At 46.6% G+C, this 18,989-nt stretch overlaps 1 protein-coding gene across 3 annotated transcripts in view; it reads right to left on the bottom strand.

The window, feature by feature from the left end:
- Positions 1-18,989, bottom strand: part of COMP (cartilage oligomeric matrix protein) — a 284,919-nt gene that overhangs the window by 166,127 nt on the left and 99,803 nt on the right. For all 3 annotated transcript variants that reach the window (XM_063914764.1, XM_063914765.1, XM_063914766.1), the window contains one exon: positions 5,808-5,882. In XM_063914764.1, the coding sequence (XP_063770834.1) occupies positions 5,808-5,882 (75 nt within the window). The remainder of the gene's footprint in view (positions 1-5,807; positions 5,883-18,989) is intronic.

The raw sequence follows: 18,989 nt of genomic DNA, 5'->3' as shown, positions 1-18,989 counted from the left end.
AGAAAATAAGAATTTACTCACCGGTAATTCTATTTCTCGTAGTCCGTAGTGGATGCTGGGCGCCCTTCCCAAGTGCGGACTCTCTGCAATACGTGTATATAGTTATTGCTTAACTAAGGGTTATTGTTATGAGCCATCCGTTTAGTGAGGCTCAGTTGTTGTTCATACTGTTAACTGGGTAAGGTTATCACAAGTTATACGGTGTGATTGGTGTGGCTGGTATGAGTCTTACCCTGGATTCAAAATTTCCTTTCCTTGTAATGTCAGCTCTTCCGGGCACAGTTTCCCTAACTGAGGTCTGGAGGAGGGGCATAGAGGGAGGAGCCAGTGCACACCAGATAGTACCTAATCTTTTTTTTTAGAGTGCCCAGTCTCCTGCGGAGCCCGTCTATTCCCATGGTCCTTACGGAGTTCCCAGCATCCACTACGGACTACGAGAAATAGAATTACCGGTGAGTAAATTCTTATTATTATACCCAGCACATTACATTCTACACAGCACCTCCCCCCTTATTATATGCAGCACATTACATTCTACACAGCACCCCCCCCCCCCATATTGTACCCAGCACATTACATTCTACACAGCAGCCCCCCATATTATACCCAGCACATTACATTCTACACAGCACCCCCCCACATTATACCCAGCACATTACATTCTACACAACACCTCCTCCCAGCACATTACATTCTACACCCCCCTCCCCATATTGTACCCAACACATTACATTCTACAAAGCAGCCCCCCATATTATACCCAGCACATTACATTCTACACAGCACCCCCCCATATTATACCCAGCACATTACATTCTACACAGCACCTTCCATATTGTACCCAGCACATTACATTCTACACAGCACCTCCCCCCATATTATACCCAGCACATTATATTCTACACAGCACCCCCCATATTGTACCAAGCACATTACATTCTACACAGCACCCCCCATATTACACCCAGCACATTACATTATAAACAGCCCCCTCTCCCATATCATACTCAGCACATTACATTCTACACAGCAGCCCCCCATATTATACCCAGCACATTACATTCTACACAGCACCCCCCATATTATACCCAGCACATTACATTCTACACAGCACCTCCCCCCTTATTATACGCAGCACATTACATTCTACACAGCACCCCCCCATATTGTACCCAGCACATTACATTCTACACAGCACCCCCCCATATTATACCCAGCACCTCCCCCCTTATTATACGCAGCACATTACATTCTACACAGCACCCCCCCCATATTATACCCAGCACATTACATTCTACACAGCACCCCCCATATTATACCCAGCACATTACATTCTACACAGCACCTCCCCCCTTATTATATGCAGCACATTACATTCTACACTGCAGCCCCCCATATTATACCCAGCACATTACATTCTACACAGCACCCTCCATATTATACCCAGCACATTACATTCTACACAGCACCTTCCCCCATATTATACCCAGCACATTACATTCTACACAGCACCTCCCCCATATTATACCCAGCACATTACATTCTACACCCCCCCCAATATTGTACCCAGTACATTACATTCTACACAGCAGCCCCCCATATTATACCCAGCACATTACATTCTACACAGCACCCCCCCCATATTATACCCAGCACATTAGTGTACACAGCACCCCTCATATCATACCCAGCACATTACATTCTACACAGAAGCCCCCCATATTATACCCAGCACATTACATTCTACACAGAACCCCCCCATATTATACCCAGCACATTACATTCTACACAGCACCCCCCATATTACACCCAGCACATTACATTATAAACAGCCCCCTCTCCCATATCATACTCAGCACATTACATTCTACACAGCAGCCCCCCATATTATACCCAGCACATTACATTCTACACAGCACCCCCCATATTATACCCAGCACATTACATTCTACACAGCACCTCCCCCCTTATTATACGCAGCACATTACATTCTACACAGCACCCCCCCATATTATACCCAGCACATTACATTCTACACAGCACCCCCCCATATTATACCCAGCACCTCCCCCCTTATTATACCCAGCACATTACATTCTACACAGCACCCCCCCCCCCATATTATACCCAGCACATTACATTCTACACAGCAGCCCCCCATATTATACCCAGCACATTACATTCTACACAGCACCCCCTCATATTGTACCCAGCACATTACATTCTACACTGCAGCCCCCCATATTATACCCAGCACATTACATTCTACACAGCACCCCCCATATTATACCCAGCACATTACATTCTACACAGCACCTTCCCCCATATTATACCCAGCACATTACATTCTACATAGCACCTTCCCCCATATTATACCCAGCACATTACATTCTACACCCCCCCCAATATTGTACCCAGTACATTACATTCTACACAGCAGCCCCCCATATTATACCCATCACATTACATTCTACACAGCACCCCCCATATTATACCCATCACATTACATTCTACACAGCACCCCCCCATATTATACCCAGCACATTACATTATAAACAGCCACCCTCTCCCATATCATACCCAGCACATTACATTCTACACAGAAGCCCCCCATATTATACCCAGCACATTACATTCTACACCCGCCCCAATATTGTACCCAGTACATTACATTCTACACAGCAGCCCCCCATATTATACCCAGCACATTACATTCTACACAGAACCCCCCCATATTATACCCAGCACATTACATTCTACACAGCACCCCCCATATTATACCCTGCACATTACATTCTACACAGCACCCCCCCATATTGTACCCAGCACATTACATTCTACACAGCAGCCCGCCATATTAAACCCAGCACATTACATTCTACACAGCACCCCCCCATATTATACCCAGCACATTACATTCTATACAGAACCCCTCCATATTATACCCAGCACATTACATTCTACACAGCACCCCCCATATTATACCCATCACATTACATTCTACACAGCACCCCCCCATATTATACCCAGCACATTACATTATAAACAGCCACCCTCTCCCATATCATACCCAGCACATTACATTCTACACAGAAGCCCCCCATATTATACCCAGCACATTACATTCTACACCCGCCCCAATATTGTACCCAGTACATTACATTCTACACAGCAGCCCCCCATATTATACCCAGCACATTACATTCTACACAGAACCCCCCCATATTATACCCAGCACATTACATTCTACACAGCACCCCCCATATTATACCCTGCACATTACATTCTACACAGAACCCCCCCATATTGTACCCAGCACATTACATTCTACACAGCAGCCCGCCATATTAAACCCAGCACATTACATTCTACACAGCACCCCCCCATATTATACCCAGCACATTACATTCTATACAGAACCCCTCCATATTATACCCAGCACATTACATTCTACACAGCACCCCCCCCCCATATTGTACCCAGCACATTACATTCTACACAGCAGCCCGCCATATTAAACCCAGCACATTACATTCTACATAGCACCCCCCCATATTATACCCAGCACATTACATTCTACACAGAACCCCTCCATATTATACCCAGCACATTACATTCTACACAGCTCCTCTCCTCCTAGCAGGATGGGTACCCTGAACAGTCTTGTTGTCCTGAGCAGAGGGTGGCATGGTTACTGGGGTAACATTAGTGTCTTTCTTACTGCTCAGTCTCAAGAGTCACCCATAGTCTCCCTCACTCTCCAGTCTCCTGTGTCGGCTCCTGAGAATCCTTCTCTTAGCAGCAGTTGCTGCCACAGCTCAGGAGCTGAGTAGGAGAAAGAGCTGCAGCCGAGGTGAGCAGGGTGCCCCCTGTCATCCTGCACCCTCCTCCGGGCCAGCGGGCATGTAACCAGTCTGCTTCGCAGCTTCTCCACTCACACTGCTCCGTGCATGCAAACACAGGGTGGGTGTGGTCCTGCCGTGCGACACCGCTCCGATCCCACAGTCCCGGGCTGTATGGGCCGTACAGCCATGGCAGTAAGCTCCTGCATGAGGAATGGAGGCACTATCAGCCGCGGATTTGCTGTGGGTGTAAACTCAGGTGGGGGGGATGTTATTGACAGCGGCTGCAAACTCCGGAGGAGGAACGGGTATAACTGTCTGCGGTTCTGATGATCAGTATGTACAATTCATCTGAAGGACTCTTGGGGGCCTGGGGTACTGAGCACCTGTGCCCCTCCTTAATCCGGCTCTGCCCCCCCCACCTCCATATTACACCCTGCACATTACATTACACACAGCCTCCATTCCCCCACATTACACCATTACACACAGCACCCACCTGGCTATGTTGCTCCTTCCTGACAGTGAGCCGACCTCAGGACAGTGTGGGAGAGGCAGCATTGTGCAGTCAGGCACATCTAGTGAGGGTTGATTCTATATCGGAGTGGGAGAAGGGACCTTCTGACGTATCTAGGGGAGGAGATACGTCACCAGGGGGAGGAGCTACGGACGAACAGGGTACCCGAAAAGTACCCTTGCGGGCTCGCTTCGCTCGCCACGCTTCGGGCTCGGTGGCGAGCGACGATCCGCTTCGCTCGCCACCTGATTACTAAAGGTAATAGTTGGTGGCGTGGATAGTAGAGGAACTAGCTCCTCCCACTTGTGTTGTGACTCCTCCCCCAGACGGAAAAGGTCCCTTAGGCCACTTGATTCTAGCATCTACCATCTAGTGAGTGCCGAGGAGCAGGAAGAGGAAGCTGCTGCTGGATACATGCTACAATGCCAAGTTTAGTGGGAGGGGCCAGTCACAGGGAAGCAAAGCCCTGCTTCAGACTGCCTCTAGTGTGTGCACACAGGAGGGTGGCCCTCGTTACACACAACCCTACGGTGGCTGGCCCTGAAGTCTCCCGTGCAGGTTCCATCCCCCGGCTTCTCCAGACTTGCACATGCGTAGTTCAGATTTTTATTAATGGATTGTTAAAATCTGTGAGTGCTGTCAAGGTTTGCGGGGCAGCGGCAGGCTCATTGAAAAGTCGGGAGCCTCCCGCTGAATCCGGGGGGAGTGATCAAGCCTCATATACACACACCACAGTTTGTCTATTCCCAATGACTCCCCAGTACTCGCTGCACTCCCCAGTATCCAGACCCGAACACCGTACAGCAGGTACCATGCGCCACTCACAACCCACCAAAAGAAGCCAGTGGAGGGCACTGGGACCCTGGACAGCGGAGCTGCTGCCATGTCCCGTGCAACAGAGCTGAACCCAGAAGAGTGGGCGCACACTTGTGCCGCACAGTCACTGTGTGTGAGAGCTACTGTCACTCTCAGGCCCATGCCGCCGACAGCTCACTACCCTATTTGGACAAGACGGCTCACCTCCACGCCAGGCACTAAGTGATGTAGCCTTGGGACCCTACTGCTTCTTCGGGCCCTGATTGTAAGAGCATGAAGTGAGTGCAACTTAAACTGCCAAATGTGCTATTCTCTACCCATTTTGTATTTCCCCTTTTTTTCCATTTCCTCCTCTTCCTTCCTCTGTACACAAGAGACTCTCCACTTTTCCTCAGCATTTATCCTTTCTGTTTCTCAGTATTTATCTTTTAATGAAATTAATTCAAAGATACTAAATAATGAATTTAAATCAAATTAATTTGTCAAGTACTTGGCACATTATTCTGGATGCTGAACCGAAAGGTTAGGCAGATGTGCTCTTACCACAGAAGGTTTTAAATATTAAACATTCCTGCAATTTACTAAACTTAATTTACCATGTGCGAATGACATTAGAATATTAAGAGGGTTACCTTGGTGTTGGTGCAGACACTGTTGGCAGGACACACTTTGTTTCCACTTCCGCATTCATCTATATCCTGACACATCTGAAATATAAATAAACCTACTGTACTGTATACAGTATGTCTTTAAAAAAAAAAAAAAAAATATATATATATATATATATATATATATATATATATATGTGCCAGTAGAAGAATGGGCGCACTTGGGTTGTTTTTCCACCCAATATTCAATGGGGAAAAACAGCAGTCTCCCTAAGATATTTACTCCTAATTTGTGAGCATAAAACCACATTTAACATGTTCCATGTAAAATTTATTACAACATAAAAGCAATGATACAAAACGGTATAGTATCTCTTCTTGCAGATAACACCATATAGTACAGAGGACCAGTTGAAATAACTTTGATAGATTCCTCCTTCTCCTTTGACAATTCGGAGATTTGATGTTTATGAACAAATAACCCGACGCGTTTCGTCTTACTCTAAGACTTCATCAGGGGTATGTCTCTAGTGCTTGATAAATACTGTTAGTGCATCAATAAAATGGCCATTACGTATTCTGGATACTTGAAAAAACCACACACCGGTGGGGTACACAGGTGAAAGTTAGATTAAGCCTTATGGTTAAGTGCTTGAATAACAAGTTCAAACGCATAGGCCTGAACGCAAGTTCAAATAGGTATGTGACCTTATGATTCAGGGATTTGGATAACAAGTTCAAATACACAGGTCTACCACAATTTCATATGCGTGTGTAACCTTGCCAGCAGCTACAATAGCTTCAAGTCACAACCAGTGACCTGGTTGTGACTTGAAGCTATTGTAGCTGCTGGCAAGGTTACACACGCATATGAAATTGTGGTAGACCTGTGTATTTGAACTTGTTATCCAAATCCCTGAATCATAAGGTCACATACCTATTTGAACTTGCGTTCAGGCCTATGCGTTTGAACTTGTTATTCAAGCACTTAACCATAAGGCTTAATCTAACTTTCACCTGTGTACCCCACCGGTGTGTGGTTTTTTCAAGTATCCAGAATACGTAATTGCCATTTTATTGATGCACTAACAGTATTTATCAAGCACTAGAGACATACCCCTGATGAAGTCTTAGAGTAAGACGAAACGCGACGGATTATTTGTTCATAAACATCAAATCTCCGAATTGTCAAAGGAGAAGGAGGAATCTATCAAAGTTATTTCAACTGGTCCTCTGTACTATATGGTGTTATCTGCAAGAAGAGATACTATACCGTTTTGTATCATTGCTTTTATGTTGTAATACATTTTACATGGAACATGTTAAATGTGGTTTTATGCTCACAAATTAGGAGTAAATATCTTAGGGAGACTGCTGTTTTTCCCCATTGTATATTGGGTGGAAAAACAACCCAAGTGCGCCCATTCTTCTACTGGCACATATTTGTATCTTTTTAGTCCCTCCTAACAAGGGACTTAGTGGAATTTGGCAGCCTTAACCCAATCCTTTCTCACTTTCTGTTTAATAGCGCAAAAGGGAGAGTATCTGTTTTGTATATATATATATATATATATATATAAATAAAACACACACAGTTCAGAATAGTTACGACTATCTTGAGGTCACTGCACACCGTAGATATACTGGGGCTGATTATGAGTCGGATTCAGCAGCGCCCGTTTGTGTCTTTTGCCGCAGTCATGTCTGCGTCCAAATGCTAATACCACTACAAGCGGTTCCCTAGTGCATACCTCCCAACATGACCCTCTCCAGGAGGGACAGAATGCTCTGCTCCAGGACTTCCCTCTTAATTTGTGATCTCCATCACCTGTGCTGAAATACCTTTCTTATCAATTAATCTGTTCAGCACAGGTGATGGCAATCATAAATTAACAGGAAAGTACAGAAGCAGAGAATATTGTCCCTCCTGGAGAGGGTCATGTTGGGAGGTATGCTAGTGTACAGCCATGTTACTGAATCAAGCACGGGGGACAGCACTCAACCTGTCTATCCACTATAAGTCCATCTCCTGACTTCTGTGGCAAGTTTATGGAGGAAAGTCAAGCTGTGAGCTGTATCCCTTACAACGCCAGCTCAGTGAAACGCACAGCGCTGCTGAACCCTGGGTAAGGCAGGAAGCACATATATTACATACAACATTACATGTATGTTTATATGTTCTAACACCCCCTTCCAATATGTGGTCTGTGCCATCACTGGCAAGGACTGAGATGCTCACTATCAGCATCTTTAGATGAGTAAATACAGCTTTGTGCGTCTTTAGACACAGCCATCAGTTGCTCTATCAAAACTTACACCAGCATTATACTGGGTGCAGATTTTCTGTCAGAGTATGGCCTCCAATGTACATGATTGTGCGTCTGAGATTGCAATCACTTATGCGACACACCCACAACACTCCAATTGCACACGTAAAAGGGATCATCTCTGTGCAGTCTAAATAGCCACCTCACAGCCACCGCCCAGTAAGCATAGGTACACACTAGAGATGTGCACCGGAAATTTTTCGGGTTTTGTGTTTTGGTTTTGGGTTCGGTTCCGCGGCCGTGTTTTGGGTTCGAACGCGTTTTGGCAAAACCTCACCGAAATTTTTTTTGTCGGATTCGGGTGTGTTTTGGATTCGGGTGTTTTTTTCAAAAAACCCTAAAAAAACAGCTTAAATCATAGAATTTGGGGGTCATTTTGATCCCAAAGTATTATTAACCTCAATAACCATAATTTCCACTCATTTTCAGTCTATTCTGAACACCTCACAATATTATTTTTAGTCCTAAAATTTGCACCGAGGTCGCTGGATGACTAAGCTCAGCGACCCAAGTGGCCGACACAAACACCTGGCCCATCTAGGAGTGGCACTGCAGTGTCAGGCAGGATGGCCCTTCCAAAAAATACTCCCCAAACAGCACATGACGCAAAGAAAAAAAGAGGCGCAATGAGGTAGCTGTGTGAGTAAGCTAAGCGACCCTAGTGGCCGACACAAACACCTGGCCCATCTAGGAGTGGCACTGCAGTGTCACGCAGGCTGGCCCTTCCAAAAAACACTCCCCAAACAGCACATGACGCAAAGAAAAATGAAAGAAAAAAGAGGTGCAAGATGGAATTGTCCTTGGGCCCTCCCACCCACCCTTATGTTGTATAAACAGGACATGCACACTTTAACCAACCCATCATTTCAGTGACAGGGTCTGCCACACGACTGTGACTGAAATGACGGGTTGGTTTGGACCCCCACCAAAAAAGAAGCAATTAATCTCTCCTTGCACAAACTGGCTCTACAGAGGCAAGATGTCCACCTCATCATCATCCTCCGATATATCACCGTGTACATCCCCCTCCTCACAGATTATCAATTCGTCCCCACTGGAATCCACCATCTCAGCTCCCTGTGTACTTTGTGGAGGCAATTGCTGCTGGTGAATGTCTCCACGGAGGAATTGATTATAATTCATTTTAATGAACATCATCTTCTCCACATTTTCTGGATGTAACCTCGTACGCCGATTGCTGACAAGGTGAGCGGCGGCACTAAACACTCTTTCGGAGTACACACTTGTGGGAGGGCAACTTAGGTAGAATAAAGCCAGTTTGTGCAAGGGCCTCCAAATTGCCTCTTTTTCCTGCCAGTATAAGTACGGACTGTCTGACGTGCCTACTTGGATGCGGTCACTCATATAATCCTCCACCATTCTTTCAATGGGGAGAGAATCATATGCAGTGACAGTAGACGACATGTCCATAATCGTTGGCAGGTCCTTCAGTCCGGACCAGATGTCAGCATCAGCAGTCGCTCCAGACTGCCCTGCATCACCGCCAGCGGGTGGGCTCGGAATTCTGAGCCTTTTCCTCGCACCCCCAGTTGCGGGAGAATGTGAAGGAGGAGATGTTGACAGGTCGCGTTCCGCTTGACTTGACAATTTTCTCACCAGCAGTTCTTTGAACCCCTGCAGACTTGTGTCTGCCGGAAAGAGAGATCCAAGGTAGGTTTTAAATCTAGGATCGAGCACGGTGGCCAAAATGTAGTGCTCTGATTTCAACAGATTGACCACCCGTGAATCCTTGTTAAGCGAATTAAGGGCTCCATCCACAAGTCCCACATGCCTAGCGGAATCGCTCTGTGTTAGCTCCTCCTTCAATGTCTCCAGCTTCTTCTGCAAAAGCCTGATGAGGGGAATGACCTGACTCAGGCTGGCAGTGTCTGAACTGACTTCACGTGTGGCAAGTTCAAAAGGTTGCAGAACCTTGCACAACGTTGAAATCATTCTCCACTGCGCTTGAGACAGGTGCATTCCACCTCCTATATCGTGCTCAGTTGTATAGGCTTGAATGGCCTTTTGCTGCTCCTCCAACCTCTGAAGCATATAGAGGGTTGAATTCCACCTCGTTACCACTTCTTGCTTCAGATGATGGCAGGGCAGGTTCAGGTGTTTTTGGTGGTGCTCCAGTCTTCTGTACGTGGTGCCTGTACGCCGAAAGTGTGCCGCAATTCTTCTGGCCACCGACAGCATCTCTTGCACGCCCCTCTCGTTTTTTAAATAATTCTGCACCACCAAATTCAAGGTATGTGCAAAACATGGGACGTGCTGGAATTTGCCCATATTTAATGCACACACAATATTGCTGGCGTTGTCCGATGCCACAAATCCACAGGAGAGTCCAATTGGGGTAAGCCATTCTGCGATGATCTTCCTCAGTTGCCGTAAGAGGTTTTTAGCTGTGTGCGTATTCTGGAAAGCGGTGATACAAAGCGTAGCCTGCCTAGGAAAGAGTTGGCGTTTGCGAGATGCTGCTACTGGTGCCGCCGCTGCTGTTCTTGCGGCGGGAGTCCATACTTCTACCCAGTGGGCTGTCACAGTCATATAGTCCTGAGTCTGCCCTGCTCCACTTGTCCACATGTCCGTGGTTAAGTGGACATTGGGTACAACTGCATTTTTTAGGACACTGGTGAGTCTTTTTATGAGGTCTGTGTACATTTTCGGTATCGCCTGCCTAGAGAAATGGAACCTAGATGGTATTTGGTACCGGGGACACAGTACCTCAAACAAGTCTATAGTTGGCTCTGCAGTAATGATGATTACCGGAACCACGTTTCTCACCGCCCAGGATGCCAGGGCCTCAGTTATCCGCTTTGCAGCAGGATGACTGCTGTGATATTTCATCTTCCTCGCAAAGGACTGTTGGACAGTCAATTGCTTGGTGGAAGTAGTAAAAGTGGTCTTACGACTTCCCCTCTGGGATGACCATCGACTCCCAGCAGCAACAACAGCAGCGCCAGCAGCAGTAGGCGTTACACGCAAGGATGCATCGGAGGAATCCCAGGCAGGAGAGGACTCGTCAGAATTGCCAGTGACATGGCCTGCAGGACTATTGGCATTCCTGGGGAAGGAGGAAATTGACACTGAGGGAGTTGGTGGGGTGGTTTGCGTGAGCTTGGTTACAAGAGGAAGGGATTTACTGGTCAGTGGACTGCTTCCGCTGTCGCCCAAAGTTTTTGAACTTGTCACTGACTTATGATGAATGCGCTGCAGGTGACGTATAAGGGAGGATGTTCCGAGGCGGTTAACGTCCTTACCCCTACTTATTATAGCTTGACAAAGGCAACACACGGCTTGACAAATGTTGTCCGCATTTCTGTTGAAATACTTCCACACCGAAGAGCTGATTTTTTTGGTATTTTCACCAGGCATGTCAATGGCCATATTCCTCCCACGGACAACAGGTGTCTCCCCGGGTGCCTGACTTAAACAAACCACCTCACCATCAGAATCCTCCTGGTCAATTTCCTCCCCAGCGCCAGCAACACCCATATCCTCCTCATCCTGGTGTACTTCAACACTGACATCTTCAATCTGACTATCAGGAACTGGACTGCGGGTGCTCCTTCCAGCACTTGCAGGGGGCGTGCAAATGGTGGAAGGCGCATGCTCTTCACGTCCAGTGTTGGGAAGGTCAGGCATCGCAACCGACACAATTGGACTCTCCTTGTGGATTTGTGATTTCGAAGAACGCACAGTTCTTTGCTGTGCTTTTGCCAGCTTAAGTCTTTTCATTTTTCTAGCGAGAGGCTGAGTGCTTCCATCCTCATGTGAAGCTGAACCACTAGCCATGAACATAGGCCAGGGCCTCAGCCGTTCCTTGCCACTCCGTGTGGTAAATGGCATATTGGCAAGTTTACGCTTCTCCTCCGACAATTTTATTTTAGATTTTTGAGTCCTTTTTTTACTGATATTTGGTGTTTTGGATTTTACATGCTCTGTACTATGACATTGGGCATCGGCCTTGGCAGACGACGTTGATGGCATTTCATCGTCTCGGCCATGACTAGTGGCAGCAGCTTCAGCACGAGGTGGAAGTCGATCTTGATCTTTCCCTATTTTTGGAACCTCAAGATTTTTGTTCTCCATATTTTAATAGGCACAACTAAAAGGCACCTCAGGTAAACAATGGAGATGGATGGATACTAGTATACTTATGGATGACGAGTGACTGCCGACACAGAGGTAGCTACAGCCGTGGACTACCGTACTGCGTCTGCTAGTATAGACTGGATGATAATGATGTAAAAAATATATATATATATATATCACTACTGCAGGACAGGTATATATTATATAATGACGGACCTGCTGGACACTGTCAGTAGACTCCTAAACTACTAGTATGAAGAAGATAGAAAAAAAACCCCACCACAGGTAGGTATACAATTATGGACGAGCACTGCCGACACAGAGGTAGCTACAGCCGTGGACTACTGTACTGCGTCTGCTAGTATAGACTGGATGATAATGATATAAAATATATATATATATCACTACTGCAGGACAGGTATATATTATATAATGACGGACCTGCTGGACACTGTCAGCAGACTCCTAAACTACTAGTATGAAGAAGATAGAAAAAAAAAACCCACCACAGGTAGGTATACAATTATGGACGAGCACTGCCGACACAGAGGTAGCTACAGCCGTGGACTACCGTACTGCGTCTGCTAGTATAGACTGGATGATAATGATATAAAATATATATATATATATATATCACTACTGCAGGACAGGTATATATTATATAATGACGGACCTGCTGGACACTGTCAGCAGACTCCTAAACTACTAGTATGAAGAAGATAGAAAAAAAAACCCACCACAGGTAGGTATACAATTATGGACGAGCGACTGCCGACACAGAGGTAGCTACAGCCGTGGACTACCGTACTGCGTCTGCTGCTAGTATAGACTGGATGATAATGATATAAAAAATATATATATATCACTACTGCAGGACAGGTATATATTATATAATGACGGACCTGCTGGACACTGTCAGCAGACTCCTAAACTACTAGTATGAAGAAGATAGAAAAAAAAAACCCACCACAGGTAGGTATACAATTATGGACGAGCACTGCCGACTCAGAGGTAGCTACAGCCGTGGACTACCGTACTGCGTCTGCTAGTATAGACTGGATGATAATGATATAAAAAATATATATATATCACTACTGCAGGACAGGTATATATTATATAATGACGGACCTGCTGGACACTGTCAGCAGACTCCTAAACTACTAGTATGAAGAAGATAGAAAAAAAAAACCCCACCACAGGTAGGTATACAATTATGGACGAGCACTGCCGACTCAGAGGTAGCTACAGCCGTGGACTACCGTACTGCGTCTGCTAGTATAGGCTGGATGATAATGATATAAAAAATATATATATATCACTACTGCAGGTATATATTATAATATAATGAATGACGGACCTGCTGGACACTGTCTGTCAGCAGAATGCGTTTATAGAATAAAAAAAAAAAACACCACACGAGTGTTTAACTTTTTCAGATATACATAGATGATATTATCAATCATGCAGCACACTGAGGCTGAGCACAGATATGGTATGTGACTGTGTATCGTTTTTTTTTTAAAACTGGTGGTCACTAGTATAACTATCAGCAAAACTCTGCACTCTCTGAGTACTCCAGTCCTAATGCTCCCCAAAATTACTAAAATTAAATTACTAGTAAATCAAGTGTCTCACTCTCTATCTAAACGGAGAGGACGCCAGCCACGTCCTCTCCCTATCAATCTCAATGCACGTGTGAAAATTGCGGCGACGCGCGGCTCCTTATATAGAATCCGAGTCTCGCGATAGAATACGAGCCTCGCGAGAATCCGACAGCGGGATGATGACGTTCGGGCGCGCTCGGGTTAACCGAGCAAGGCGGGAAGATCCGAGTCTGCCTCGGACCCGTGTAAAAAGGCTGAAGTTCGGGGGGGTTCGGATTCCGAGGAACCGAACCCGCTCATCTCTAGTACACACTATACAATTTTCTGGCAGATAATCTGCCAGATTTAGCTGGTTGGAATGAAAATCTGGTAATGGATGAGAGAAAATGGCAATCGGCCATTTGCTCCCAAAAACTGCAAAATGGACAAAAACAGTCGTTCATCCCCGTTGGTTAAATTTGTGTTTAACCAATTTGTTAGTTTTCCAGTGTTTGGGAGCAAATGGTCGATTGCCATTTGCTCTCATCCATTACCAAATTTTCATTCCAATCAGCTAGATCTGGCAGATTATCTGCCAGATAATTGTATAGTGTGTACCTAGCATAACTCCCATTATATTTGCTATACATTTCAAAGTCTGTGCAATTCAATCAATCCTGCGAGACTGCATGCACACATCATTTGATGCATGACTAAATTACTATTTTACAATCTAGATGCATTGGCAGTTAAAAACTTCACTTAACTACAGTACAGTATGTGCACATCAGCACTACATCTGACTCAGAATCAGGCCCACTTTGTATACCATGTATTAAAGTATAGTATGTGCACATCAGCACTGCGTTCGACTCAAGAATCAGGCCCACTTTGTGTACAACGTATTACAGTACAGTATGTGCACGTCAGCACTACGTCTGACTCAGAATCAGGCCCACTTTGTATACAATGTATTAAAGTACAGTATGTGCACGTCAGCACTGTGTCCGACTCAGAATCGGGCACATTTTGTACAATGTATTACAGTGCAGTATGTGCACATCGGCGTTGCGTCCGACTCAGAATCAGGCCTATTTTGTGTACAATGTATTACAGTACAGTATGAGCACTTAGGCATTGCGTCTGACACAGATTCAGGTCCACGTTGTGTACAATGTATTACAGTACAGTTTGTGTACTTTGGCATTGCGTCCAACTCAGAATCAGGCCCACTTTGTGTACAACGTATTACAGTACAGTATGTGCACAGCGGCATTGCGTCCGACTCAAAATCAGGCACACTTTGTACAATGTATTACAGTGCAGTATGTGCACATTGGCGTTGCATTTGACTCAGAATCAGGCCCGTTCTGTGCACAATGTATTACAGTACAGTGTGTGCACATCAGCACTGCATCTGACTCAGAATCAGGCCCACTGTGTGTACAACACATTACAGTGCAGTATGTGCACATCAGCGCTGCATCTGACACAGAATCAGCCCACTGTGTGTACAACACATTACAGTACAGTATGTGCACATCAGGGTCATTCCATGGTAACAAACATTACATTTTGAAATATATTTCATGTGAAATATATTTTCCCTAACGTCCTAGAGGATGCTGGGACTCCGTAAGGACCATGGGGATAGACGGGCTCCGCAGGAGACATGGGCACTTTAAGAAAGACTTTGGATCTGGGTGTGCACTGGCTCCTCCCTCTATGCCCCTCCTCCAGTTTGATACTGTGCCCAGTGGAGACTGGGTGCATTTCAGGGAGCTCTCCTGAGTTTCCTGTAAAGAAAGTATTTTAGTTAGGTTTTTTATGTTCAGGGAGCCTGCTGGCAACAGACTCCCTGCATCGAGGGACTGAGGAGAGAGAAACAGACCCACTTCTCTGAGTTTCAGGGCTCTGTTTCTTAGGGTGGTAGTCATGTGACCGCCGGTCGGCTGACCGACAGTCACATGACCTCCTCCGTGAGCCCGACGGCTCACTATCCCGATGGTCGGCATGCCGACCAACAGGGACTATTTCCACTCGTGGGTGTCCACGACACCCATAGAGTGGGAATAGAACCCGTGGCGACCACAGGTCGCCACCGAGCCCGCAGTGTGGCGAGTGCAGCGAGCCCGCAAGGGGCTTGCTGCACTCGCCCTTCCCCGCCGGGATCCCGGCGTCGGTATGCTGCCGGGATCCCGGCGTCGGTAAGGTGACCGGCGGTCAGGAGACCGCCGGTCACCCGTACTACACCCGTTTCTTAGGCTACTGGACACCATTAGCTCCAGAGGGATCGATACGCAGGTCTCACCCTCGCCGTCCGTCCCAGAGCCGCGCCGCCGTCCTCCTCGCAGAGCCGGAAGATAGAAGCCGGGTGAGTATGAGAGGAAAAGACTTCAGAGGCGGCAGAAGACAACTTGATCTTCATAGAGGTAACGCACAGCAGTGAAGCTGTGCGCCATTGCTCCCATTCACCTCACACACATCGGTCACTGTAAGGGTGCAGGGCGCAGGGGGGGCGCCCTGGGCAGCAATATAAACCTCTCCTGTGGCAAATGTACATATATACATGTACAGCTGGGCACTGTACATGTATATAAAGAGCCCCCGCCATGTTTTTAAGAATTTTGAGCGGGACAGAAGCCCGCCGCCGAGGGGGCGGGCTTCTCCCTCAGCACTCACCAGCGTCATTTTTCTCCACAGCACCGCTGAGAGGAAGCTCCCCGGACTCTCCCCTGCTTGATACCACGGTGAAAGAGGGTTTTAAAGTAGAGGGGGGGCACATAATTGGCGCATATACATACTTGAAAAGCGCTACTGGGTAAACATTCTGTGTTTTTTTCTGGGTCATATAGCGCTGGGGTGTGTGCTGGCATACTCTCTCTCTGTCTCTCCAAAGGGCCTGGTGGGGAACCTGTCTTCATGTCTGAGGTTGAAGGCTCACCTAAGGAGGAGGGGGAGTGTATGAATTTAAGGTCTCCGTCGGCAGCGCCGACACCTGACTAGATGGATATGTGGAATGTTTTAAGTGCTAATGTTAATTTATTGCACAAAAGATTACACAAAGCTGAAGCTAGGGTACAGCCAGGGAGTCAACCCATGTCTGTCCCAATGTCGCCGGGACCTTCGGGGTCTCAGAAGCGCCCACTATCCCAAATAGTAGACACAGATACCGACACGGATTCAGACTCCAGTGTCGCTACGATGATGCAAAATTACAGCCAAAAGTGGCTAAATGTATTCGATACATGATTATTGCAATAAAAGATGTCTTGCATATCACAGAGGAACCCCCTGTCTCTGACACGAGGGTACACATGTATAAGGGAAAGAAACCTGAGGTCACCTTTCCCTCCTCACATGAGCTGAACGAATTATGCGAAAAAGCATTGGAAACTCCAGACAAAAAACTGCAGATTCCCAAAAGGATTCTTATAGCGTATCCTTTCCCGCCAAAGGACAGAATACGGTGGGAATCCTCCCCTTGGGTAGACAAGGCTTTGACACGCTTATCAAAAAAGATAGCGCTCCCATCCCAAGATACGGCTACCCTCAAGGAACCTGCTGACCGCAAGCAGGAGGTTACCTTGAAGTCCATTTACACACATTCTGGTACGTTACTCAGACTGGCAATTGCGTCGGCCTGGGTTTGTAGTGCTGTAGCAGCATGGACAGATTCCTTATCAGCGGATATTGAGACCCTTGATAAGGATACCATTTTAATGACCCTAGGGCATGGGTCTTCAACCTGTGGCCCTCCAGCTGCTGTGAAACTACACATCCCAGCATGCCCTGCCACAATTTTGCTATTAAGGTATGCTAAAACTGAGGCAGGGCATGCTGGGATGTGTAGTTCCACAGCAGCTGGAGGGTCGCAGGTTGAAGACCCATGCCCTAGGGCATATAAAAGATGCTGTCTTATATATGAGGGATGCTCAAAGAGACATTAGTTTACTGGGTTCCAGAATAAACGCTATGTCTATTTCTGCTAGGCGAGTCTTATGGGCCCGACAGTGGTCAGGTGATGCCGACTCAAAGAGGCATATGGAGTTTTTGCCTTACAAGGGTGAGGAATTGTTTGGAGAGGGCCTCTCGGACCTCGTCTCCACAGCTACGGCAGGTAAATCGAATTTTTTGCCTTATATTCCCTCATAATCTGAGAAAGCGCCTCATTATCAAATGCAGTCCTTTCGTTCAAATAAAAGCAAAAGAGTACGTGGATCGTCCTTTCTTGCCAGAGGTAAGGGCAGAGGGAAAAAGCTGCACAACACAGCTAGTTCCCAGGAACAGAAGTCCTCCCCGGCCTCTGCAAAATCCACCGCATGACGCTGGGGCTCCCCTGAGGTAGTCCGCTCCAGTGGGGGCACGTCTTCGACTTTTCAGCCACATCTGGGTTCACTCACAGGTGGATCCCTGGGCAATAGAAATTGTTTCCCAGGGATACAAGCTGGAATTCGAAGAGGTACCTCCTCGCCGGTTTTTCAAATCGGCGCTACCGACTTCTCCCCTGGAAAGGGAGATAGTGTTACATGCGATTCACAAATTGTGTCTTCAACTAGTGGTGGTCGAGGTTCCCCTGCTTCAAAGAGGGAAGGGGTACTACTCAACTCTGTTTGTGGTCCCGAAACCGGACGGTTCGGTCAGACCCATTTTGAATTTAAAATCCCTGAACCTTTACTTAAAACGGTTCAAATTCAAAATGGAATCGCTCAGAGTGGTCATCGCCAGCCTGGAAGGGGGGATTTTATGGTATCTCTGGACATAAAGGATGCATACCTGCATGTTCCCATATATCCTCCTCATCAGGCGTACCTGAAATTTGCGGTACAGGATTGTCATTACCAATTTCAGACGTTGCCGTTTGGGCTTTCCACGGCCCCGAGAATTTTCACCAAGGTAATGGCGGAAATGATGGTGCTCCTGCGCAAGCAGGGTGTCACAATTATCCCGTACTTGGACGATCTCCTCATAAAAGCGAGATCACGGGAGAAGTTGCTGAACAGCGTATCACTTTCACTGAAGGTGTTACAGCGACACGGCTGGATTCTCAATATTCCAAAGTCGCAGCTGAATCCTACAACTCTCTGCCCTTTTTGGGCATGATTCTGGACACAGACCAGAAAAGTGTTTTTCTTCCGATAGAAAAAGCGCAGGTACTCATGACTCTAGTCAAGAACCTGTTGAAGCCAAAACAAGTG

The sequence above is a fragment of the Pseudophryne corroboree genome, chromosome 1 (assembly GCF_028390025.1).
Source record: "Pseudophryne corroboree isolate aPseCor3 chromosome 1, aPseCor3.hap2, whole genome shotgun sequence".
In the NCBI taxonomy this organism is placed as follows: domain Eukaryota; kingdom Metazoa; phylum Chordata; class Amphibia; order Anura; family Myobatrachidae; genus Pseudophryne; species Pseudophryne corroboree.
This window is presented reverse-complemented; position numbering and strand designations above follow the sequence as displayed.